Source organism: Paroedura picta, chromosome 4 (genome assembly GCF_049243985.1).
Source record: "Paroedura picta isolate Pp20150507F chromosome 4, Ppicta_v3.0, whole genome shotgun sequence".
Lineage (NCBI taxonomy): Eukaryota > Metazoa > Chordata > Lepidosauria > Squamata > Gekkonidae > Paroedura > Paroedura picta.
In genome coordinates, this window is record NC_135372.1 from 142,626,926 (window position 1) to 142,652,069 (window position 25,144).

At 51.4% G+C, this 25,144-nt stretch overlaps 1 protein-coding gene across 2 annotated transcripts; it reads left to right on the forward strand.

Annotated features, from left to right (window-relative positions):
- LOC143836550 (signal-regulatory protein beta-1-like) lies at window positions 1–24,568 on the forward strand. 2 transcript variants are annotated; one of them, XM_077335975.1, is made up of 5 exons: window positions 1–153; window positions 3,176–3,517; window positions 6,163–6,477; window positions 8,940–9,281; window positions 23,653–24,568. In XM_077335975.1, exons 1-5 carry the CDS (start codon window positions 78–80, stop codon window positions 23,814–23,816), a joined length of 1,239 nt encoding a protein of 412 aa, XP_077192090.1. In that variant the 5' UTR covers window positions 1–77; the 3' UTR covers window positions 23,817–24,568. The 2 variants fall into 2 exon arrangements, with proteins under 2 accessions (XP_077192090.1, XP_077192091.1); XM_077335976.1 differs by lacking the exon at window positions 23,653–24,568 and adding an exon at window positions 18,006–18,670.
- Window positions 24,569–25,144: the final 576 nt, after the last annotated feature.

The following is a 25,144-nucleotide window of genomic DNA, read 5'->3' on the forward strand; positions in this document are numbered from 1 at the left end:
TAATCGCTTCTTCCTTCAGGAACCCGAAAAGTGATGTTGCAAGAAACAGCACAGAAGGTCTCTTGCCAGCCTCCCGGATGCCTCCCTCAAGTCTCTCCTCCGAGCTGCCGCTTTCGTTCTCTCTGCTGCTGCTCCTGCTCTTACAAATTCTCGGTGAGTGTTTGAAATTATCCCTTTCCCAGGGCTCAGATTTCCAGCCGCAGTAAAGTCCAGGGCGGAATAAATATCAGGATAGAAATAGATTTGCACTGCCCGGCTTATTTAAGCATGAAAACCAGGAGGTGTAGATAGTGCCCAACTGTTTTATTCTGTCTAGGTCTCCCCACCCCAGGTGCCCCAGACTTCTCCCACCTGCTCTGGGGGATACTGCCCCACCCGAACCTGCACACGGGGCACAGAAGCACCCCAATTCACCTCTGGCAGATGAAGGGCCCTGGAGGGCCACTGATGGTGTTGAGGGTGGTCCAACCAAGATCCATCCCCAAGTGATCAGAGAGGGAGTTCCTGGAAGATGCATCCATCTGAGGAAGAGGGGCAAAAGGTCTCTAGAGCAGGGGTAGTCAACCTGTGGTCCTCCAGATGTTCATGGACTACAATTCCCATGAGCCCCTGCCAGGGGCTCATGGGAATTGTAGTCCATGAACATCTGGAGGACCACAGGTTGACAACCCCTGCTCTAGAGGACAAAAACAACCCCTCAATGGAGCTGGCAGGGAGAGCAGGATGGCGGAAGTGCCTTATATCATGCACTTAGTTATAGCTGTAACTTGCTTCTCTGCGTTCCTGGGCTGATTCTGCACTTACTTTGCAGAATTCACAAAAACCACGAAGTTGCACAGTTACTGATGGTGATTTTTCAAATATCAACGTTTATATCTACTGCTGGATATTGCAGGGGAAAGATAGGGTCACTATGAATCAATCATGCATGTCGCAGAGGGAAAATTTAAAGCTCCCCAAATCAAAATGGAAATCGAATTCAGTGTAGATGGCAGGGATTTAGTCGATCTGGGAGTGGAGAAAAAGCCCTGTGCAGACTACACCCTGCTGGCTCTTTTTGGTCTGCCCTGACATCATCCCCCCATTTTGGTGAGAGCCAGTTTGGTGTAGTGGATAGGAGTGGGGACTTCTAATCTGGCATGCCAAGTTCGATTCTGCGCTCCCCCACATGCATCCAGCTGGGTGACCTTGGGCTCAACACAGCACTGTTAAAACTGTTCTGACTGGGCAGTGATATCAGGGCTCTCTCAACCTCACCACCTCACAGGGTGTCTGTTGTGGGGAGAGGAAAGAGAAGGTGAATGGAAGCGTCTTGGAGATTCCTTCGGGTAGAGAAAAGCAGCATATAACCAACTCTTCTTCTTCTTCTTCATTTGTCTTGCAAATGCTATTTGTCCTTGATTAGGCCCCTGTTTACTTTCACAGCAAATTGTTTCGTCTTTCATATCCCCAGGACAACCCCACTAAAAAATGGATCTCGGGGGGGTGGGCATGGGGCGGGTGGAGGCTGATATAAGCCTGGTCTTGTCTTTGTGTGCCAGTCTTGGCAATGCATTGATCTGGTTTGCTTGCATTTATCCATGAAATCAAATTTTGCACCAAGTCATGTTACGCTATCGTGGCCATCTGCAGAAATCTCACACGGACCCCAAGCTCCCATGACCATCCCAGGCCCCAACAACCTCAGAGCCAGGGAGGATGAGGCCATGGATATATGGCAGGTGACCAGAAGACCTGTTTGGTGCCATCACAACATCCCCTTTAAGAGGGAGTGGGAGCATGAGGGTGGAAGCATGGGTGTCAGCTGGGTATAAAAGGACAGATAGAGGGAGTGCTCAGGGCTGGATGCAAGGAAACCAGATGACTGACGGAGGAGAGACAGAGACAGACAGAGACAGAGAGAGACAGAGATAGAGGAGGATGAGGAGGAGCAGTAAGTGGAGGAGAAGGAGAAGAAGAAGAAGAAGAGTCGGTTCTTGTTGTTGTTGTTATGTGCGAAGTCGTGTCTGACCCATAGCGACCCCATGGACAATGATCCTCCAGGCCTTCCTGTCCTCTACCACAGAGGACAGTGGGTTGGGGACCGGCTGGGGACTGGCAGGGCATTGGGCCGCGCCCGCAGGGACCGCGTGGGCCACGCCCACGAGCCGCGCCCGGCTGGGCCTGCGGATCGGGCCGCGCCCGCGGGCAAGCTTGCGGCCTGGGAAGTTTTTTACTACGGGGGGGGGGCGGGGAGAGGGAGCCGCGGCCCGGCGCCATGGCCTTTGCGGCCCGGCACCGGGCCGCAGCCCGCAGGTTGGGGACCACTGCTCTACCATTCCCCGGAGTCCATTTAAGTTTGCACCTACTGCTTCAGTGACTCCATCCAGCCACCTCATTCTCTGTCATCCCCTTCTTCTTTTGACCTCGATCGCTCCCAGCATTAGGCTCTTCTCCAGGGAGTCCTTCCTTCTCATGAGGTGGCCAAAGTATTTGAGTTTCATCTTCAGGATCTGGCCTTCTAAAGAACAGTCAGGGCTGATCTCCTCTAGGACTGACCGGTTTGTTCGCCTTGCAGTCCAAGGGACTCGCAAGAGTCTTCTCCAGCACCAGAGTTCAAAAGCCTCAATTCTTTGACGTTCGGCCTTCCTTATGGTCCAACTCTCTCAGCCATACATTGCAACTGGGAATACCATAGCCTTGACTAAACACACTTTTGTTGGCAGGGTGATGTCTCTGCTTTTTAGGATGCTGTCTAGATTTGCCACAGCTTTCCTCCCCAGGAGCAAGCGTCTTTTCATTTCTTTGCTGCAGTCCCCATCTGCAGTGATCTTGGAGCCCAGGAAAATAAAATCTGTCACTATCTCCATTTCTTCCCCATCTATTTGCCATATAAGGTCGGTTCTTATATGCCGCTTTTCCATACCTGAAGGAGACTCAAAGCAGCTTACAGTGAATGGCTGTGAATGGCATTGAAAAGCTGGAGGCCCTGGGTAGCCTGCTGAAGGGGCAGGGGTGCAGACAGTGGACGCTACACCCTTAAAGGGACCCCATCACTTCCTGATGGTCCCAGAGATGGAAGAGGGACCTTCCACAGCTCTGGAAAATAATGGTCTCTGCTGAGAAAGTCCAGCAGCGGCGAAGAGAAAGCAGAGGAGGAAGAGAACAGAAGCCCATAATATTCCTTGTCTTGCAGGTGCCAGAGCCCAGGAGCTGACAGTGCTACAAACCCGGGGACCCTTGAAGCTGACCGAAGGAGAGACCCTCCATCTCAACTGCACGTTGACCGGTTTCGGCCCACCAGGAAGCGTCAGGTGGTACAAAGGTTCGGACCGAGTCCAGGCTCCTGTTTACAACGATAAAACACCACCTCCGCCCCGAGTGGAGAGGGTCGTTCCTCTTTCAGATACGGACTACAGCATCCGCATCCGCAGTATCCTACCCGAGGACGCCGGGACCTACTACTGTGTGAAGTACAAGGCGGGATCCCCCGAAAGAGAATATAAAGTGGGAAAGGGCACTGAAGTTTTGGTGACTGGTGAGTACAACCCAGACCCCACTTGGGACCAAATGCACACTGGGCAGATAACGGGTGTGCCCCTTCCCTCTTCAAGACTGGCCTTTGAGAAAACTGAACTCTTGACATGCCCCAGGGCCTTTGGGGTGCAGCCCTTTGCTTTAGCACTTAGGGCCTCTCCTCCGCCACATCCAGGGAGGGAGCTGCATCCGGTTTGTCCTGGGTCTGTGCGGGTGAGTTCCACGCTCTGTGCAAAGCTGGGCAGTGAAGGCCAGATGCTGATATGGTGATTAATTTACCGGCCTTGGGAGGGCATGGATCCAAGGGTCAAAGTCAAAGATGGAGAGAATTGTCCCCATGGGAGAATTCGTCCAGCAAGTTGTTTAAAAATGTCATTCATTACCATGAAAAGTTCGTTTCATGGTTCGGAAATGACTTAGCTCGGTTTTTGTTTGTTTGTTTGTTTGCAAGGAGGTCAGGTCTGGGAAGTTTATCTCCCTCCTTCCCCCCCCCTCAACTAATATTAATGTTCTTGACCAATTCCTGACCTTACTTGACCAATCCATTGAGCGAATCAAACAGCCTAGCCAGGCTCTGGCTCCTTTTGTCCCTGTGTGTCGTTCCGTGGAGAAAAGGCTGTTTTTCTGCTTGTGAAAAAGAAGGACGCCGTGCGTCATTGGCTGCCTTCAGGTCACAGAAATCGTCCTGGCCTTCTCCGCACGCTGATTCCAGCCTTGGGGTTGAACCTCTGTGTGGAGGTGACCCTCGCTCATTTGGGGGTGGGGCCGCAAAGGAGGCCAAATAAGAAGGACTCTTCTTTGCTGGATTATATTTCTGTCTGAGTCCACGTCTTCCCTTTCAATCTTTCCCCCCCCCCACAAAGCCCCTCCATCTTCTCCTGTTTCCTTCCTGTCCAGTCACACAAAGGAGGAAAATCCCAACCAATACAGTGAAATAGGCTTCATTAGTCGTCTTGTTGTGGGTGGGCCAGGCCAGGCCGATCTCACCCGATCTTAGAAGCTGAGCAGGGCCAGCCCTGGTTCTTCGTGGGTTGGGGGACCACCAAGGCACTCCAGGGTTGTCGTGCAGAGGCAGGCAATGGAAAACTTCCTCTGCTTGTCTCTTGCCTTGAACATACTGTGGGTGGCCAGAAGTCGCTTTGACCTGCTGACACTCCCCCTCCCCTCCAAATGCCTTGTTGTGGCTGTGCAATGGCTTGCATTGTGGTGTCCGTGGGTCAAGCTCCATAGAATCATAGAATCATAGAGTTGGAAGGGGCCATAGAGGCCATCTAGTCCAACCCCCTGCTCAACGCAGGATCAGCCCTAAGCATCCTAAAGCATCCAAGAAAAGTGTGTATCCAACCTTTGCTTGAAGACTGCAAGTGAGGGGGAGCTCACCACCTCCTTAGGCAGCCTATTCCACTGCTGAACTACTCTTGACTGTAAAAAAATTTTCCCTGATATCTAGCCTATATCGTTGTACTTGTAGTTTAAACCCATTACTGCGTGTCCTCTCCTCTGCAGCCAGCAGAAACAGCATCCTGCCCTCCTCCAAGTGACAACCTTTCAAATACTTAAAGAGGGCTATCATGTCCCCTCTCAACCTCCTTTTCTCCAGGCTGAACATTCCCAAGTCCCTCAACCTATCTTATAAGGGCTTGGTCCCTTGGCCCCAGATCATCTTCGTCGCTCTCCTCTGTACCCTTTCAATTTTATCGACGTCCTTCTTGAAGTGAGGCCTCCAGAACTGCACACAGTACTCCAGGTGTGGTCTGACCAGTGCCGTATACAATGGGACTATGACATCTTGTGATTTTGATGTGATGCCCCTGTTGATACAGCCCAAAATGGCATTTGCCTTTTTTACTGCTGCATCACACTGCCTGCTCATGTTTAGTTTACAATCCACAAGTACCCCAAGGTCTCGTTCACACACAGTGCTACCTAGAAGCATATCCCCCATCCAGTAGGCATGCTTTTCATTTTTCTGACCCAGATGCAGAACTTTACACTTATCCTTATTAAATTGCATCTTGTTCTCATTTGCCCATTTTTCCATTGTGTTCAGATCTCGTTGAACTCTGTCTCTATCTTCTGGAGTATTTGCCAGTCATTCCAATTTGGTGTCATCTGCAAACTTGATGAGTAGTCCCTCCACCCCCTCATCTAGATCATTAATAAATATGTTTAAAAGTACTGGGCCGAGCACTGAGCCCTGAGGTACCCCACTAGTCACCTCCCTCCAGTCTGATGAAACACCATTGACAACAATTCTTAGAGTGCGGTTCTCTAACCAATACCCTATCCACCTATCTGAAAATCCAGATTGCAGTCCTTCAATTTATGCATCAGAACATCATGGGGAACCTTGTCAAAGGCTTTGCTAAAATCCAAGTAAATGACATCAACCAAATTTCCCCGATCCAGCAAACCTGTCACTTGGTCAAAAAAGGAAACCAGGTTGGTCTGGCAGGACCTGTTGGAGACAAATCCATGCTGACTTCCTTGGATCACCAAATTGTCCTCCAGATGTTTGCAGATCGCTCCCTTTAATATCTGCTCCATTATCTTCCCCACAACAGAGGTCAGACTCACTGGTCTGTAGTCATCCTTCCTCCCTTTTTTGAAGCTCCCGTAAAACTCATTTCTCCCTTTCTTCCTCAGCCACCCCATCCCAGCCCTCTATCGGCGGCCCTCCAAGCAGAGTTGATCTGGGGACTTCAGTGACTTTCAACTGCACCTCGGATGGATTCTTCCCCCGAGACATCACGGTCACCTGGTTAAAGGATGGGAGGACCATCCGTGCCTCCCAGACCTTCACTCTGCCCCCAGGGAAGAGCACCTCGTACCAAGTGGTGAGCACCGTGGAGGTATCCCTCACAGAGAAGGATGTGAAGTCTGAGCTCACCTGCAAGATCCACCACAACACCTTGAACAGACCCCTGGAGCAGAGCTTCAAACTCGGGGACGCCCTTCGAGGTACGAGAACCGGCAGGTGGCTCAGCTGAGAATGGTGGAGAGCAGGGGAGGGGTCTCTCTGTCACGCCCTGCTCACCAACCTTGTGGGACATCCCATCTTATTCATTTTATTTATGTGATTTCTCACTGAGTCTACAGGGAGATCGCTGCAGCTTTAGGGAAAAGGATGAGGAGCAGTGGGTTCAAATTGTGGTAAAGGAGGCTCCACTGAAATATTAGAAAGCATATTCTGATGGGGAGGGCTGTTCGTTGCCTTTGAGGGCAGTAGTGTCTCCTTCACTGGAGGGTTTTAGGAGGCGATTGGAGGAACACCTGTCAGGAGGGTTGATTCAAGGAGGTAGCCATGTTGGTCTGAAGTAGCACAACAAAAATTGAGTCCAATAGCCCCTCTGAGAAGGTGGGGGGCTGGACTGGATGGCCGCTTGGGGTCTCTATCCAGCTCTGTATGATTCCAATTCAGTGCAATCAGACTGAAGAAATGAGGACAGGAGCTGTCATTTGAACCTAAGCATTGAATAGTTCAATGGCCAAAGGACCTTCTCCAGGTTTGCTGAGTGCCGAGATTCCTCGGCAAAGGTCTGATTGTGCCGTGTGGCAAAAGCAGGTCACAGCAGACTGGTGGTCCTTTTCTTGGTTGGGGGGGGGGAAGTGCTGTGGGAGGGGGGCCCAGTGTCGAAAGAAGTGGGGGGAGGTGGACTGGCCCCTCCTGGCCCTCCCCTTGCCGTGTCCTACCTATCCAATTCCTGCTCCCAGTCATCCTCTCCAGGAGTCCTTTAAGGATTTGTGGGACTAGCATAGAACAATTGCACTGGGAAAAGCCGGACTGGGGGTGGAAGGACCCCCAACAGTGGAAAGAGGTGTAATTCTGAGTGGCCTTAAGGAGAGAAAATGGCAGAAGGAGAGCGGCTACGGCCCTGATCCATGGGGGGGAAGGCACTATGTAGGGCCAAGGTAGTTGCCCCATGGAGCAGCGTGGCCAGGAAAGGTCCAGATGGCAGATGTCCCCTGCAATGTAAAAACTGAAGATATTGTAGAGGGAAAAATGGAACATGTAGCCCTGCCAGGTCTGTTGCCAGAGCTTTTAGCATGGCCTCAATAATATCAAGACCTACATGCATACTAAAGTCTCCACTGACCAGATGCATTTCAGCATTACCGCCTTTATCAGTGGTCAGGCATCAGATAAAACCAGCATACATAAAATATACAATAAATACAATAGTTGTTATAGCCACTTGGCTGCTTTACATAAAAACATATATTCAGGATGCTCTGGACCGATTCTGTGGACTAGAAAGCCTGATAAAAAAATCTGAGGCCACTAATATTTCAAAAAGAGGTCCTGGTCAAGGAAGGCACTTTTGGGGCCCAGTAAGTGTCTTGTAATCAGGGGCCAACCTTCATCCAGAGGATCTTTCACTTGGTTTTATTTGATGCCTGAACCTTGGTCAAGGCATTGGTACGCATGTATGTGCTGATTTTATTCCAGTGGAATCGGCTGCCTAAGGAGGTGGTAAGCTCCCCCTCACTGGTCGTCTTCAAGCAAAGGTTGGATACACACTTTTCTTGGATGCTTTAGGATGCTTAGGGCTGATCCTGCGTTGAGCAGGGGGTTGGACTAGATGGCCTGTATGGCCCCTTCCAACTCTATGATTCTATGATTTTATTGGGGCTATGCTAAAAGCCTTGGTTTTCAACTTGGTTAACAAATACTGGTACTATATTTTTTAAAATTGTGTTCCACCCTGTACAGGCTTAAGTTCATTCCCATTGCTGACCTTTGTAGGTTCTTGACTTTTGTTTGGGTCAGGGTAGTCTCTCCTTTCTGTTATGGACTGGTGCCAGGACCATGAGGACTTCCCACCACCACGCCCTGTCCCAGAAATGGCATGCAGGACGAAAAATAGCACATGAGAGTAGATTTGCCAACTCCGGGTTGGGAAATTCTTGGCGATTTAGGCATGGAGACCAAGGAGGGTGAGGTTTGGAGAAGGGCATAGACCAGTGTGGCATAGACCAGAACTCCTTAACCTTTATGAGTCTGTAGTAACTAATAAAATTCTGCCACTGGGTAATGGGCCCAACAACAAAATGGCTGCTACCCAAGGCGGAGCCAGTCACAAAATGGCTGCTACAGGAGGAGGAGCCAGCCTCAAAATGGCTGCTGCCAGAGTAACTTTTCTTTTAGGATGATTTAGGATGCTTAGGGCTGATCCTGCATAGAGCAGGGGGTTGGACTAGATGGCCTGTATGGTCCCTTCCAACTCTATGATTCTATGATTCCATGATTCTAACTTACCCCAAGGAAGCCCAAGGGCAGGGGGGGAAAATAAAACATTGATCTAAATTTTGATCCCCATGTTCCTCCATGGAGGTCTCCTCCTAAATGTTATCCTTTGAAGTCTCCCCAAACAGAAGTTTCATTTTCTTGACGCTAGTGTTCTCTGATTCCCTTCCCCCAGTCACCCCCAAGATCTCGATGGAGCCCAGCCACCTTGTCAACGCCCTCGTGAACCAGTTGGTGACGATCACCTGCAGTGCAAAAGGCTTTTATCCCAACAACACCAGTCTGGTGTGGTGGGAGAATGGCAGTGAGACGGGTCCCGGAGCCCCTGAGCCCGTGACTCAGGAATGGGACGGGACATTCTCCCTGAAGAGCACCCTGGAGGTGAATGCGACAGAGCCGAGGAACCACTCCGTGTTTACCTGCTACGCCGTGCACAATTCCCTGACTTCGAATCATGTCTACCTGATACTGAAAGTCTTCAGAGAAGGAAAGGTGGACAACTTCTCACCTAATAAAGGTCAGTTCATCCAATTATTCATCGGCCATCATGCTCCTTCTTCTGTTTCTGGTGGATGTCCTGAAACGATAGACCCTGGGGTTGTGCGATTCAGGCTCGGAAACGGCCAAATCGATCGAATCAATAGCAATTCGATCGATTTGGGCATCAAAACGGTCCGAATCGATGACCGCAGGGTTTCCCGCTGTTCGAGTCTAACCGATTCAGCGTTTCGGAAGCTGACTTGGCAAGCCAGAGGCAGCCTTAGGTCCCCCCAGTCTCCCACTGCCTCCTGCTGCTTCCTTTTTCAAGGGTAAAGGGGGGGGGGAGTGAGTGGCCAATTGCACAAGGCCGGCCTTTTGCTTAACCTCAGGCATTGTGCAATTGCGTTTCCATTTGCATGCAGCAGGAGCAAACAAAATAAAAACAGGAATTGCAAACAGGAAAAAAAGGTAAGCGGAGGGGGGATGGAGAGGCTAGGAAGTAAGTTTACTTCTCGGTAAATTTCTCCTGGCCACTCAGAGAAGTTTTCTAATTTCTTAAGCTCTTGCTTTGTGTGGCCATGAGGCCAGGATGCAGCTGCCTGGATTGTTTGCTCTTGCTGATTTTTTTTTTGGGGGGGGGTTGAGTTTGGGGGGGGGTTGCTAGGTCAGGGCATAGGACCTTGCGGGGCCTGTTTGGTTTGTTGCACTTGCCAGTTGCCACCTTTGGGATTAGGTCAATTCCCTGGGTGAAAAGAGAAAAGGCAAGCTGCTTTGAGACATCTCTGGGTTGTGAAAAGCAAGGGGCTTTACACACACCTTCAAAATCGCACAATGGTTGCCAATTCAAAACGCTATTGATTTGCCGTTATGCACAACGTCGTTGACAATCTGCCACACACCTGAAACCGATCCGCAAAAAGCGCTTCCTTGTAGCGCTTTCAGGGAAATCCCCAAAAGTGGATTCACCCTCCGGAAAGCGCTACACTCCTGCAACCAATCTGCAACACTAGCGAAAAAGACCTGTGCGTTAACATTGTTGCGGTTTCTACAACGTCCCTCCCCCTGGCTCTCTCCTCTGATCTTCCGGCGAAGCGATCGCCATTTTTTTTTCTCCGAGCGAGCGGGGATAAACGCACCAGCGAGCCTCTTTCTGTTTAGAGGCTTCCCCGGCTTCAGTCCCTCCCCTGAGTCACTAAGCACAAACAACAGAAAAGCCCGTTTGCTGATGTATTTTCCCTTCATTTTTTACACTGTTTTCGGCCGAAAATCGGGCCCGTGAGAGGGGGGGGGGTTTCACTCGGAGGGAGCGTGGCAACGATGAAATGACAGCTCAAACACACCGGGCAGCTGGATGGGTCTCTCCGTTGCAACGAATCAACACAGATTCGTTGCAATGGGTCTGTTTTTTTTTTTTTTTAACTTTCTTAAAGGGAAAGGGGCTGTTTGGGAGCATGCTAACGGCTGCCCATTGGCTGCTTGACTGCCAGGGGCGGGACGAGCTTGGCAATAGTGCTTCCTTTCTAGCGATTTTTGCCGAGACCGGAAGCCTGTGGGAAACGCTACAAAACGCAACTGGATTCCACTACAAAGGCAGGTATGCATAACGACGAATTCCACTATTTTAAATGGCGATTTTTCATTCAGCAACCAATTTGCTACAAAGATCCCGGTGCGGAAACCCCCCAAGTCTTCCTCTTATAAGGCAGCTGGATGGGAGAGCCAGTGATGACTACAGCATGGAGCACCCAGGTTACCCTGAGCTCCCCCATTTGCTCTCTGAGGCATCCCTGCACCACTAGTATACCTAGTGGTGCAAGGATCTTCCCCCTCAGACCTTTGCAGGACCCCCCCTCTTCTCTCCAGGTGAGCTCTGAGTGGACCTCAGTGGTTCTCCGGTTCTCACCTGGAGGCTGTCAACCAAGCAGTGATTAGGCTGCCAGCCACAGCTGTCCCCTGCAGCTCTGGCATGCAGTATCCCTTTCCCCCAGGGGAGGTGATGGGAATTGGGGGGGGGGGACGACGACTGCTTTCTGAGTGAAGATGAGCAGCAATTCCTGTCTATTCCCACCATCTCCTGGCTGGAGAGTGGCACCTGCATGCCAGACCTGGGAGAGATAGTCTGTTCCTGCTTCCCTGCATTTCCTAGGGCAGGGGTAGTCAAACTGTGGCCCTCCAGATGTCCATGGAATACAATTCCCAGGAGCCCCTGCCAGCGAATGCTGGCAGGGGCTCTTGGGAATTGTAGTCCATGGACATCTGGAGGGCCGCAGTTTGACTACCCCTGACCTAGGGTCTGGGGGGGGTGGTGCAAGTCACACCCCTCAAACGTCTAGGGGAGCTCAGGGATCCTAGGTCCGATCCTAGGGGCTCCCAAAGAAGGTGCCTAAATTGACTTCAATGATGGTAGGGGGCGGGAAACAATTTCAGGTTAATTAACCAAGAAGTTGGAAATTAACCTGCTGAAATTGTTCTTTCCCCACCACTGAGTTCAATGCTGAATGGTGGCTCGCTCTTTGGGAGCCCCTAGGATCGGACCCCTTGGTCCAATCTTCTTGAAACGTGCAGGGGAGTCAGCGAAGACCCTCCCTGAGCTCCCCTAGAAGTTTGAGGGGTGTGACTTACACCCCCTCCCCACAAGCTCCTGGGAAAGGCAGGGGCAGGGTTTCCAATGCAAGCCAATGGCCCAGAATCGATTCTATCCATCCAAATCGATGCGGGTGAACCAAATCGAATTGAATCGATAGAAACCGAACACAAATCAGTCCGGATCTGGTTCATTTGAACCCGAAATGGTCCAAATCAGGGCCACCTTGCACAACCCTAATAGGGGTCCCCAGCCTTTTTGAGCCTGCAAGCACAGTGGCAATTCTGACAAGTCCTAGAGAGTGCGCCAACAAAATGGCTGCTGCAGGAGACAGAGCCAGCCACAAAATGGCCGCCGCAGCTTCACTTCAGTAATGAAGATCAGATCTTCCTGTCATGAGGTCTGCCTGGCCCATGCCAGCTTGGACGTTTCTCCCGTCCTGGACTTGGACTGACCTTACAGGGGCCTCTTGCAGCAGCCCTCCCTCTTTGCTTGACTCTTCAGAGAGCCTCTGTGGTCTCTTAGCTGGGTTCCCCTTGGGTTTGCATCACCGTCCTGCTGCAGATCTCGCACCCGGGTGTGAGAGAGGCGACCGGTCTCCTATTTTGGCACCCTATTAGATCAAAAAGAGCCTCTTGTGGCGCAGAGTGGTAAGGCAGCATTCATGCAGTCTGAAGCTCTGCCCATGAGGCTGGGAGTTCGATCCCAGCAGCCGGCTCAAGGTTGACTCAGCCTTCCATCCTTCCGAGGTCGGTCAAATGAGTACCCAGCTTGCTTGCTGGGGGGTAAACGGTCATGACTGGGGAAGGCACTGGCAAACCACCTGTCAGGATTGTAGAATCTCTGTCATAAATTAGCCTGAGTTCCTCCATGTCAGTTATACTGCTTGATTGGGCCTGGCGCCTGCTTGCCCTGGCCTTGTAGTTTGTAAGCTATAAAGTAGAGTAGTGATGTTATGTTAACCTTTATCTTGTTGTGGGCTCACAGGGTTGTTGTCACCTCTCTCAAGGCTGGGAGAATGGAATCCTGTTGTTTTAACACACATGTCTTTTCTCTCCTACCCCCCTCCTTGGGAACTGTCAAGTTTTGGGCGGGAGAAATGTATTGATAAGCTGGGGCAAATCTGGCCTCTGGTCAGATTTGACTTTCAGTCCAATGCGTATAGTGCTAATCAATAAAACTCTTTTCTTTTGAATAAGTTTTGTTGTGAGTTTCCTGTGCGTTTGACATCAAGTCAAATCTCACAACTCCTTTCACCTGCAAAAATGCAGGGCGAGGGACATACTTTTTCTGAGCAGGGAGAGGGCCTGGATTGGGACCTTTCCCAGGGCGACGGCGCTGGTGCAGGGCCGTACAGCTCGGGCATGCTGAGGGCAGTCTCGGGGACAACCCCGGGGCCCGAGGAATTTTTGGAACGACACGTCACCCAGCGTAGGCGATTGTCGAAGTACGACCGCCCTACTGGGGACGAATTGTGGCCGGAGCACCTGGCACTGCCTAGCTACGGACTGGAGCCTGTGGGTGAGACGCAGGACTTGCAGTACAAGCTGGACAGGGTGACCAACTGGCTGCAGGACCTTTCGGGTCGGCTGGATCCGGAGGAGAAACGCCGGACACAACGCCTGTTGAAGGAAGTGCTCGGTGGTGGTGCGCACGATACCAGCGGGCGCAGAGCGAGCGGTGGGCTTGCCCTGCGGGAGCACGGCATGGCGGATACGCAAGCAGCAGCGGATGCTGAAGCGGTAGCCAGGGCCAGAGCGCAGCTGGAGATCGAGGCGGAGGCGGCGGCTCGAGCGAGAGCGCAGAGAGAAAGGGAAAACGAAGACGAGGAGCGAGAGGACGCGGGCGGCGCTGGCGGCGACGGAGCCGGAGGCGACGGCGCGGACGGAGACGATGAAGCAGCGGCGGCGGCAGCAGCGGCGGCGGCGGACGTTGCGGGAGCCGAGGCGGCAGCAGCAGCAGCGGCACGAGAAGCAGCGGCGGCGGCCGCGCGGGCAGCAGAGGCGGCGAGGGTGGCAGATCGAGCGAGAGCGGCGGCGGGAAGAGGACGAGGCATCGGCCGTGGTGCAAGACCCCTGGTCCCAGCTCCGGCGCCAGCGGATTGGGGCCCAGGGCGCCTACCTCCCCACCTCCGTGGAGTGGAGATGCGGAGCACCTATAAATTCAAGGCTAAGTTTTCGGGGAACCCCGCAGATTTTCCTACGTTCCTGGTGCATCTCCAGGCCTACATGATGGACATGGGTTTTACTTTCCATGACGACGCCGAGCGGGTGCGCTTTGTGGGGGAAGCCCTAGAAGGCAAGGCTGCCAAATGGTTCGTGGACTTGTACCGTTACCATCCCCAAGCCATCCGTAACTACAACCACTTCCTGCGGGCCATGCGCCAGATGTACGTGGAGCCGTTCGAACGGGAGACGGCAGAGAAGAAACTCAGAGCTCACCGGCAAGGAAAATTGTCAGTGGTTGAGTATGCCAGGGAATTTAAGGAGCTGGCGTCTTCGGTGCCGGACTGGACCGAACCCCAACGCGTACTGGCGTTTGTGGGGGGCCTCAATCCCACTCTGGCTGACAAATGCCTCCTTTTGGAAGACCCGCTTACAGTCGACGGGTGGGTCCAATTGGCTGGAGAGATGGAAAATCGGTTGGAGCGGGCCTCGATGGTTCAGGTCCTGGCGGGTAAAACTGTGGCGAAGACTTCCACCCCGGCGAAAGTCAAGCCCCGAGCGAAGCTGGAGCCGACTGAGCGCACCCGGCGCATGGCGAAAGGGCTGTGCTTGGGCTGCGGCCAAGCGGGGCATTTTCTCGCACAATGCCCGTCAAAAGCGGGATCGACCCCGAGAGCCGCGAGCAGCCCCCCACTGAAAGCTCAGCCCGCCAAGAAAGCCGCTCCGAAGAAGGTTGCCAAGTCTCTTCTGGTGCCAGTGGCTGCCGTACCGGCAGTGGACGACTCGGAGGAAAGTAGCGGGCTGGAGGATGAGGACCAAGCTGAGGCGCAGTCGGGAAACGAGGACGGTCTGCTGTAAAGGCGCCCCGCCAGCAGGCCGCCAACAGGGGCAAACGCGCGGTGAGTGATTCCCCCTTGCTGCTCTTACCTGCCAATCTCTCCAACCCCAAGTCGGGGAAAACAGTGGGTGTCCGATGTATCGTGGACTCGGGGTGCACCCAATCATTAGTGAGCCCGGCGCTGGCCGAGACTTTGGGGGTGGGAAAGGTGCCACTGAGAGAACCCTTGCCAATCACCCAATTAGATGGGAAATGTGCCCCCGGAGGGGAAGCCACGGCAAAAACGCGCCCAATGGACTTGGACATAAAAAAACATTGGGAGCAAATCCAACCTTTGGTAGCCCCTCACTCTGCCTTCCCTTGCGTGTCGGGACTGGATTGGCTGAAGGAACATGACCCCCTAGTGAAATGGAAAGAAGGGACTGTGGAATTCACCTCTCCCGCTTGCGAGCAGCACGCTCGGCCGCGGAGCCCCCCGAGTTCGGGGGTTGTGGCCGCATTGGGATCCGGGGGGGCAGCGTTTCCTCCCGAGTATCGGGACTTTGCTGATGTGTTCGCGGAGGTGGAGTGCAACCAACTTCCCCCCCATCGTAAAACTGACTGTGCAATTGAATTGAAGAAGGGGGAACCCCTCCCCAAAGCCAAGCTTTACTCCATGAGCCCGCGGGAAATGGCGGAGCTCATGGAATTTTTGGATAAAAACTTGGCGAGGGGCTTTATTAGACCGGCCACATCGTCCTTGGCGGCCCCGGTCCTCTTTGTGAAAAAGAAAGACGGTTCACTGCGCTTGTGCACCGACTACCGGGGTTTGAACGCAGTCTCCACATGCAACGCCTACCCGCTCCCCCTGATAAAGGACTTATTGGGCCACTTGGGGAAGGCGCGAATCTTCACGAAACTGGATTTAAGGGAGGCCTATTACCGGGTCCGAATAAAGAAGGGACACGAATATTTGACAGCCTTTAACACTCCCCTGGGGCAGTTTGAGTACACTGTAATGCCGTTCGGCCTCGCCGGCGCTCCGGGCGTGTTCATGAATATGATTAATGAAATTATGCATGATTTATTGTACCAAGGGGTGTTGGTTTATATTGATGATATTCTTGTGTATTCAGAAAATGTTGAGAGTCATGCTAACCTGGTCCGTGAGGTGCTCCGCCGCTTGCGGGAGCACCAGTTGTTTGCCAAACTGTCAAAATGCGAGTTCCACCAAGATGCGGTGGAGTTTCTGGGCTTCCGGGTCTCCCAGGCTGGGATTGAAATGGACCCGGGCAAAGTGCGGGACCTGTTGGCGTGGGAACCCCCCCGTACTAGGAGGCAATTACAAAGTTTCTTGGGGTTCGCTAATTTTTATAGAACCTTTATCCCCAATTTTGCCAAAGTGGCGTTGCCTCTTACTGATTTGTTAAAAACCAAACAAGGGGGAAAGACAGCTAACCGTCCGGGGGCGCCTCTCCATTGGACTCCCCCATGCCAGGACGCGTTTGACAGACTGAAATTGTTGTTTACGTCCGAACCGGTGCTGGCCCATGCTGACCCAACTAGGCAATTCACGGTGCAAGTAGATTCCTCGGACGTGGCAATGGGGGCCGTGATCCTCCAAGAGGGGGAGGATGGGAAATTGCACCCGCTGGCCTATCTTTCAAAGAAATTTTCTGGGGCGGAACGTAACTGGGCCATTTGGGAGAAGGAAGCGGCTGCAGTCAAATTGGCTCTTTCCACTTGGAGGCATTGGTTAGAGGGGTCCGCAGTGCCATTTGTGGTCTGGACGGATCATAAAAACCTCCAGGCGCTCAAGCAGCCCCGCTCGCTTTCGGCAAAACAGATGAGATGGGCGGAGTTTTTTGCTCGTTTTAACTTCTCCCTTAAACATCTACCCGGCAAAATGAACTTTCTGGCAGACGCCCTGTCGCGCCTGCCCCAGTACAACAGCAAACGAGACCCATTGGTGGATACAGTTTTTACCCCCGCCCAACTGGGGATGGCCGCGGTGACGCGCAGCCACACGAAGTCTGTAACGCCCATTCCAGGGGGTTGGGTCCAGAAGGAGTTGCCACAGGACTCGGAATTTTACTCCCTCCGCCCCGATCTGACTGAGAAGGGGGGGCTCTTTTTCAAAGGCGAGAGGCTTTTTGTCCCGGCTGCGGCCAGGGGAGAGGTTTTAAAACTTTGTCACGATGCGAAAACAGCTGGACATTTTGGGTTTGTGAAAACTCTGCACCTGGTCAGGAGACAGTATTGGTGGCCCTCTCTGCGCAAGGATGTGGAGAACTATGTGCAGGGGTGCCCCATTTGTGTCGCCTCAAAACCTGCTGGGGGAAAGAAAAAAGGGCTGTTGCAGCCCCAGCCCACCCCCTCTCGGCCTTGGACGGATGTCACTATGGATTTTATTACGGACTTACCTCCCAGTCAAGGGAAAACCGTCATTTGGGTGGTAGTGGACGCTTTTTCAAAACAGGCTCATTTTATCCCGTGCACGGCCTTGCCTACTGCAGCCAAATTGGCTTCAATGTTTATAAACCACGTGGTACGTCTGCACGGGATCCCGACACGTGTTCTGACGGATCGAGGCCCCCAGTTCGTTGCCAAGTTCTGGCGGGAGCTCCTGAAGTTGTTAGGCATAGAACAAGCCCTCACCTCAGGCTATCACCCCGAGTCTAATGGCCAGACCGAGAGAGTCAACCAGATCTTGGAGCAATACTTACGCTGCTTTATCAATCATCAGCAAGATGACTGGGTTTCCTTATTGCCACTCGCTGAATTTGCCTATAACAATGGGGCCCACGCCTCAACGGGGGTATCCCCCTTCAAGGTGGTGTATGGGACTGATTTAGTGGCAGCACCCACTTGGGAACTTAGCTCCACCGAAGCCCCTGACATTAATAAGTGGGCTGCAACCATCAGTGCAGGGTGGCCGGAGATAGTTGCCAGCCTCAAAGGGGCGAAACAGGCCTATAAAGCCCAGGCAGATAAAAAACGGGTACCTGCACCAGAATGGAAAGTGGGAGATCTGGCCTATTTGTCCACAAAGAATTTGCGGTGTCAACAAAAATCCAAGAAGCTTGGCCCAAAATATGTGGGCCCATTTAAAGTGGTTAAACTAATAAATGCTGTAACTGTGGAACTTGCTTTGCCAAAGACTTATAGGAATGTGCATCCGGTTTTTCATTCCAGCCTGCTGCGGAGAGCTCCCGTCCCGGATGAATGGCACCCTCCTCCAGCTACGCCTGTGCCGATATACATCGACAAAGACACCCACTATGAAGTTAACCAAATTTTAGGCTCTCGTATGCATAAGGGTCGCCTCCAGTATTTGGTCGATTGGAAAGATTTTCCCTCTGGGGACAAGGAGTGGGTTGAGGCTGGGAATGTGAAGGCGCCCCGCCTTCTCCGGGCTTTCCATCGAGCATTCCCTGATTGTCCTCGCCCGGTAGATGCCGGCTAGGTGGGGGAGTGAGTTAGTTTTAATGCGGAGGGATGTCAGGATTGTAGAATCTCTGTCATAAATTAGCCTGAGTTCCTCCATGTCAGTTATACTGCTTGATTGGGCCTGGCGCCTGCTTGCCCTGGCCTTGTAGTTTGTAAGCTATAAAGTAGAGTAGTGATGTTATGTTAACCTTTATCTTGTTGTGGGCTCACAGGGTTGTTGTCACCTCTCTCAAGGCTGGGAGAATGGAATCCTGTTGTTTTAACACACATGTCTTTTCTCTCCTACCCCCCTCCTTGGGAACTGTCAAGTTTTGGGCGGGAGAAATGTATTGATAAGCTGGGGCAAATCTGGCCTCTGGTCAGATTTGACTTTCAGTCCAATGCGTATAGTGCTAATCAATAAAACTCTTTTCTTTTGAATAAGTTTTGTTGTGAGTTTCCTGTGCGTCTGACACCACCCCGTATTGAGTCTGCCATGAAAACGCTGGAGGGCGTCACCCCAAGGGTCAGACAGGACTCGGTGCTTGCACAGGGGATACCTTTACCTTTACCTTTATTAGATCAAATGTTGTTGCTGTGGGAAGGTGGGCTTCCCGCCTGCATTTGGGCTAAGGGGGGTGCAGTGTCCAAAGGTACAGCCAGCCAGGTTCTCCTTTGTCCCTTGTCTTTGACGAGGCCTGTCTGCTGGCGCTGGGTGTTTTTGGAACTGGGCTCCAGGGTCGTGACACCTTGCGGGTGCCAAAGCAACATTAAAAAATAAAAATCTTCACAGCCAACCAAAAGCCTTTCTGGGCACCAGCCCTACCTGGCCACACCTGTTGGGCATCTCATGAGAATCTGGGAAGCCCTCATGAGCCTCTGCAGTCTCACAAGAGAAAGGGGAATGAGGGCTGCTTGCTCCAGCAGAGCCGTGTAAATGGAAAGCCCAGGATTTCGGAAAGGCCAGGGCAGGGGGAGGGGATTGGCCAGGCGTGGCCAAACTTTGGCTCTCCAGACGTCCATGGACTACAATTCCCATGAGCCCCTGCCAGCAGAGGCTCATGGGGATTTTAACCCGTGGCTATCTGGAGAGCCACAGTTTGGCCACGCCTGGCATGAGCAATTTTGTCTTGTCCCTCAAATCGGGTTCCCGGGGCCACTGCCTCCCCGTCCCTCATGACAGAGGCCACTCTGCTTCTGCAGATTTGAAAGCGTGCCTCATTCCTTCGGGCCGTTCTCGGGGATGCCGCGCAGTTCTTTCCCCTGCCCCCTTCTGCAGTGCATTATGGGGATGGATTTCTAGCTCAGGCTCTGATCCCGAAAGGCCCTTGACGGAAAGGGAGGCTGAGCTGAGCCCGTAGAAAAAGACTGGGGCAGGGACCGGCACTCCCGGTGCATGTCGAGAATACCTTTGCTGGGCGAAATTTTGACGGCAGGGCAAGCTGTCGAAATAGACATGTCACCGTTTAACACAATCAGGCCAAAGGCTCCCGCTTTCACCCCTGACGTCTCCAGCTAAAAGATCAGGCAGGAGGGGATGGGAAGGGCCTCTGACTGAGTCCCTGGAGAGCCAAGGAGAGAGGTCGTGTGGCTCAGTGGAAGAGCGTCTGCTTGGGGTGCAGAAAGTCCCTGGCTTAATTCCCGATGTCTCCAGGTAAAAGGACTCGGTGATGGGGAAAATCTCTGACGGAGACCCTCAAAAGCCATGGAGAGAGGCTGTGGCCCAGTGGAAGGGCACTCGCTTAGCATGCAGAAGGTCCCAGGTTCAATCCCCAGCCATCTTGATATCATGTAGTTGTTCTAAATATGTTTTAATGGGTTATTTTAGGGGATTTTATTGTATTTTATCAATTTTGTAAACTGCTGTGAGACATTTGGGAGCGGTGATATATATAAATATAAATAAAAAATTAAAAAATGAATGAATGAATGAATGAATGAATGAATGAATGAATGAATGAATGAATGAATGAATGAATGAATGAATGAATGAAATCTCCAGTTAAGAGGATCGGGTAGGAGGTGATGGGAAAGACCTCCCTCTGACATGCTGGAGAGTCACCGGCAGACAATACTGACCTTGATTGACCTTGGTCTCCTTCAATATGAAGGTCGTTTCATGCCTCCGTGGGTGCATCCTTGAACCTATTCCTTAGAGCATTTCTGGACATTTCATTCCCGGCAAGGAAAGTCATGAAAGATTCCAGAAATCAAATAGGAGATTTGGAAACAGCCAAAGATGCAGCCTTGGTAGATGCTTTGAACGGGCGCTCCTCGTATTCTGGCATCCCACAGAAAGATATTGGAAACTGTTTAGGGAACGTCAAAGAAAAGGCACGATCGTGTGCATTTCTGAGCAGGCTTTGTGCGGCAATTATTTTTCTTTCCGTGTGTTTTCTTGGTAAAGCAGGGAGCGCGCACGCTCTCTCAGGGTGCCAGAAGTAGTAGATTTGTATATCGGGGTCTTCTATAAGATTGTGTTTTTCCTGTAAACAATCCTTATTCACTATCTGCTGCGAAACTGCGGGGGGGTATCGATGGTCCGTTTGTGGCTGGGGAATGTTCACTTCTTTTGTTTGGCTCCTGTACTGAAATCGTGCAATTAAACGCAACTTCCATAAAGGATCTGGATATTAAGTCTATTAAAAAGACACAGACGCATTTCAGACGGTACCATATGGGAAGCCTACAGATTGTTACGTGCCTTTGCTCTTTCAAAAGTCGATATTCTGGCTCCATGAAAGAGAATATCCCTATGAGCCAATTTTTGAGGAATCGTTAAGATCATGCGGAAGTGACAGGTCCAAAAAGAGAAGCAATAAAATTAGGTTGATGGGGGGGGGGCGGGGGGGGGTTGCACAGATCTCTGACTGGTGTCCCTGCCTGCCCCAAGCATATGCGAGAGCCCAGCAGGTTCTTACTCTGAGATTTTCACTTCCAGACACAGATCATAAGTAATAACACAGGAAAGTAATATGTCTTTACAGGTTTGCCATCTGCAGGTATAAAGTTCCATATCCTTTAGTAAAAACCTTGTGACCAACTTTATGAAATTTAAGCATACTGGGAAGATATACCGGTTCATATTTCTTAAACATTTATCAGATCATATATAGTCATGTTGACCCACCCTCCCGTCCCAAAATGGCCAATGATAGGCCTGGAGAGGGTGGGAAGGGGAGGAGCCTTGGGTGGGCGTGGCCACAGCTCTGCTTCCCAACCCTATTCTGCACATTCCCACCACTTCTGTGGTTTCTCGCAGTCTGAAGGACGTTTCAGGGGTTTCCCAAGGGTAGGAAAGCTGGAAAAGGCTGCATTAGATAGGTGACAGATAAATAAGCAGATCAGAGAGAGAGAGAAAGGCTGGCAGGCAGGTGAGTAGTAAGTAGATAAACGGACACAGACAGACGGACGGGCAGACAGGTAAACACATATTTGCACATTCAAGGAGGGGAAAATCCCATTTGTATGGGATGCTCAACATACTATCCATGAAGTGCCTGCAAACCACAAGGGCCTGCCCTGCAACAACCCTGGGGGCTCATACATGGGCCCAACATAGCTAAAGAAGAACCTCCCCAACCACTCAGGGAATATTCGGAGGCCCTCCATTTGGTGCCCCCAGCTTCTGAGATTAGGCAGGAGGCAACCCAGAAGAGGGCCTTCTCAGTGCTGGCCCCAAAACTCTGAAGCCCTCTCTCTTGGGGGATCCGTCTGTCCTCTTCTGCCAGTGAAGGCACAGGCTTTGGTTTCCTCTGGCTTCCCCTCAGTGTTTCCCTCCTTCCTGCCCAAAGTTTTAATTGTTGTTTCCACATCTTCGTATGCATTCCAGCTCTGGTTTTAATGATATGCTCCTGGCTGGTTGGTTTTAATTGTTTAAAAATGTGGTTGTGTTCTGGACGTTCGATTTGGTGGCCTTGAGGCCAGAAAGGCAGGGTAGAAATTTCATACAAATAAATAAACAGATTGTCTCTCCTACTCATACCAACTGTAGCTCTTTGGGGGTCATGAAAAGCTCCAGTTCCCCCCAAGGAGACACCACTCCATCCCAGCTGAGGCTGGGGCATTCTGGGCAATTTTGCCACATTTAGGTTTGCCATCTCCCAGTTGGGGGCCATGGATTCCCCGGTTCAGATCCCCTCTCTCCACCCCTGTTTCAGGGTTACCCAAAACCGGGAGAAATTGTCCCCTCCTAAAAACAGGAAAGAAGCCAGAAATAACGTGATATGTCTATGTTGCCCAGAATATTTATTATTTATGATTAAGGGGAATTGTGGAGCTTTATTGTATTTTATTCTTTTATCCTTATAAACCGCCTTGGCCCAGTCGGGAACGGCGGTATATAAATCCAATAAATAAATAAGTAATATGTGATGTAGGCATGCCAGCGATGGGAGCGGCACTCTGGTTTGGGGCAAAACTCTATGGTAAGGAGCTAATGCTACCATAGAGGTTTTGCCCCCAAACCAGGGCATCGCCCCCGATGTCCCTGATATGCTTACGTCACCTCCTCGCTCATGGTACGTACATCGCCCCTCCACAAAGCCCCTCCATCTTCTCCTGTTTCTCTTCTGTCCAGTCTTTCTCCCACCAAGAAGATCCTTCACTCTTGTCTATCTCTGTGGTATCCAGAGGGGGAGTCATCCGATGGAGTTGTCACTTTAACCGCTCGCAGAAGACTGTGTGACAGGAGCGCATTTCTAAAAAAAAACCCGGGGAAAATGCACTCTTGGATCTCCGGGGGGCGGGGGGAATGGACTGACTCCGCGGGGGAGCCTGAATGTCAGGGAAACGGTGCAGAGGGGGAGAGCGAGGCAAAATGCATCCATCAGATGCAGAATTTTTAAACAACAGTGAAATGGACTTCCAAACCACAGGAAAGCCCAGGGCATAATCAGCCCAGGGGAGTTGATCTCTGTAGTCTGGAAATCTGTTCCACATAATATATTTCTGGTAAGGGCTTGGAGGAGGAGCTGGCCTCAGCCACTCAGCGCTTAATACCCACTCAGGGTGGTTGTCCCACCTCTGAGTGCCTCCTCTTCCAACTGACTTGCCTGTCTACCCGGCGGCCAGCCAATCGCCTTCCGTCCCCCACTCCTGACAATCCCCTCCTCCTTCCACTTCCTTCCGAGGCTCGGAGGCTGCAGGTCCCTGCCACGTGAGAGCTGCCCTTGCCGGTGAGTTCCCTAACAGCCTCCTGCAGCCTTTCCAGGTCCTGGGGGGAGGCTCTCCACAGAGTTCTTCCTCTCCACCCCCGAAATCTAGCGCCCGGTGTATTCCTGAAGCCACTAGGCTTGGCCCCTAGTGAGACTATAATTCCTGGAGATCTGTATCCCCCAGCCAGAGAGGATGGCAAACTTACAGAGACGTATTTCTTGCATCCAATTGCTTATCTTTGTCCTTCTCCTTGCAGGTCAGGGGCTGTTTTCCAAACCAGAGCTGTGGATTATATTTGTCCTGAACAAGACATCGGTTTTCCTTTTCCTTTCAATCGTTTTGTGGAGGAAAATGTCCAGACAGGGAGAATCCAGGAAGCAGGAGAGCCCTATCATGCTGCAGTCTACACATCAAAAATAATATCCCAAATCAGTGCTGTGAGACAGTTGGGTTCTCTTAATTTCGGAGTCCCCAACGTGGCATCCATGGGTAAGATGGCGCCCACCAACCCATTTTCTGGCATCCACTTTAGAAAGCAGATTGTTGTTGTTTTTGTTAGGTGCGAAGTCGTGTCCGACCCATTGCAACCCCATGGACAATGACCCTCCAGGCCTTCCTGTCCTCTACCATTCCCCGGAGTCCATTTAAGTTTGCACCTACTGCTTCAGTGACTCCATCCAGCCACCTCATTCTCTGTTGTCCCCTTCTTCTTTTGCCCTCGATCGCTCCCAGCATTAGGCTCTTCTCCAGGGAGTCCTTCCTTCTCATGAGGTGGCCAAAGTATTTGAGCTTCATCTTCAGGATCTGGCCTTCTAAGGAGCAGAAAGCAGACAGGGCTAGGTAAACAGGGCTTCCAATTGGTTGTACGGATGAAAGGAATCTTTTAACAAAGAATTTCTGCCTGAAATTTTAAAGGGTTACTGCTAGTTATATGTAATCTCAGTCTTTGACGTTTTGTGGCTGGCTCCGCCTCCTCCAGTAGCCATTTTGGGGTAGCGCCCACCATGTAGTATGCAGCAGGGCTTTTTCTGTGGTGGCTCCTTGCTTCTTGAGGGTCACCAGGGACTAGTTTACCCTGCTTTAGGCACCAGGCCAAAGATGCACCTTTTCACGCAGGCTTTTAATCTGGGGCATTTTCTTATGAGCTCTTTAAATGGTCTGCTTTTGTTTTACAAATAAACATCGTGCTCTTCATCTCCAATCGCTTGTTATTAACTATCGCAGTGTGGATGAACTATAAACTTTCAGCAGGACTCAGAAGAGGAAGCAGGGAAATATCCTACATCAGCAAATAAATAAGCAAACACATGTTCACTAAAAGCTCTTTCTTCAGCCCGTTTTTCAATAACTTGGTTGAGGAAAGGTGCTTGTTTGAGTTGATTCCATCAGAAGGAGAGATCATGGGCCATGAACTGTGCTTCTGTGATTTTTGCTTTATTTACAAGTATATCATACTTGTAAGGGGAAGGGGACTGGGCCTGACTGCTTGGTAAACTGAGGCACCAGATATTGAGGATGTTTTTATTTTTACAGTAAGGAAATCTTTCATTCCAGACTTCTCACTCTGGTCTTTATGGCCTGGAACCGTCAGTCATACTTTACTGGGTCAGCCAAGCAGCTGTGGGCTTTACCCTTCCTCTATTCCCCATCTTTAGATGTATAACTGCAGCATAAATGATCTGCTGAAAAGCTTGAATTAAGGACATGACAAGAGCCCTGCTGGATCAGATCAATGGTCCGTGGAGTCC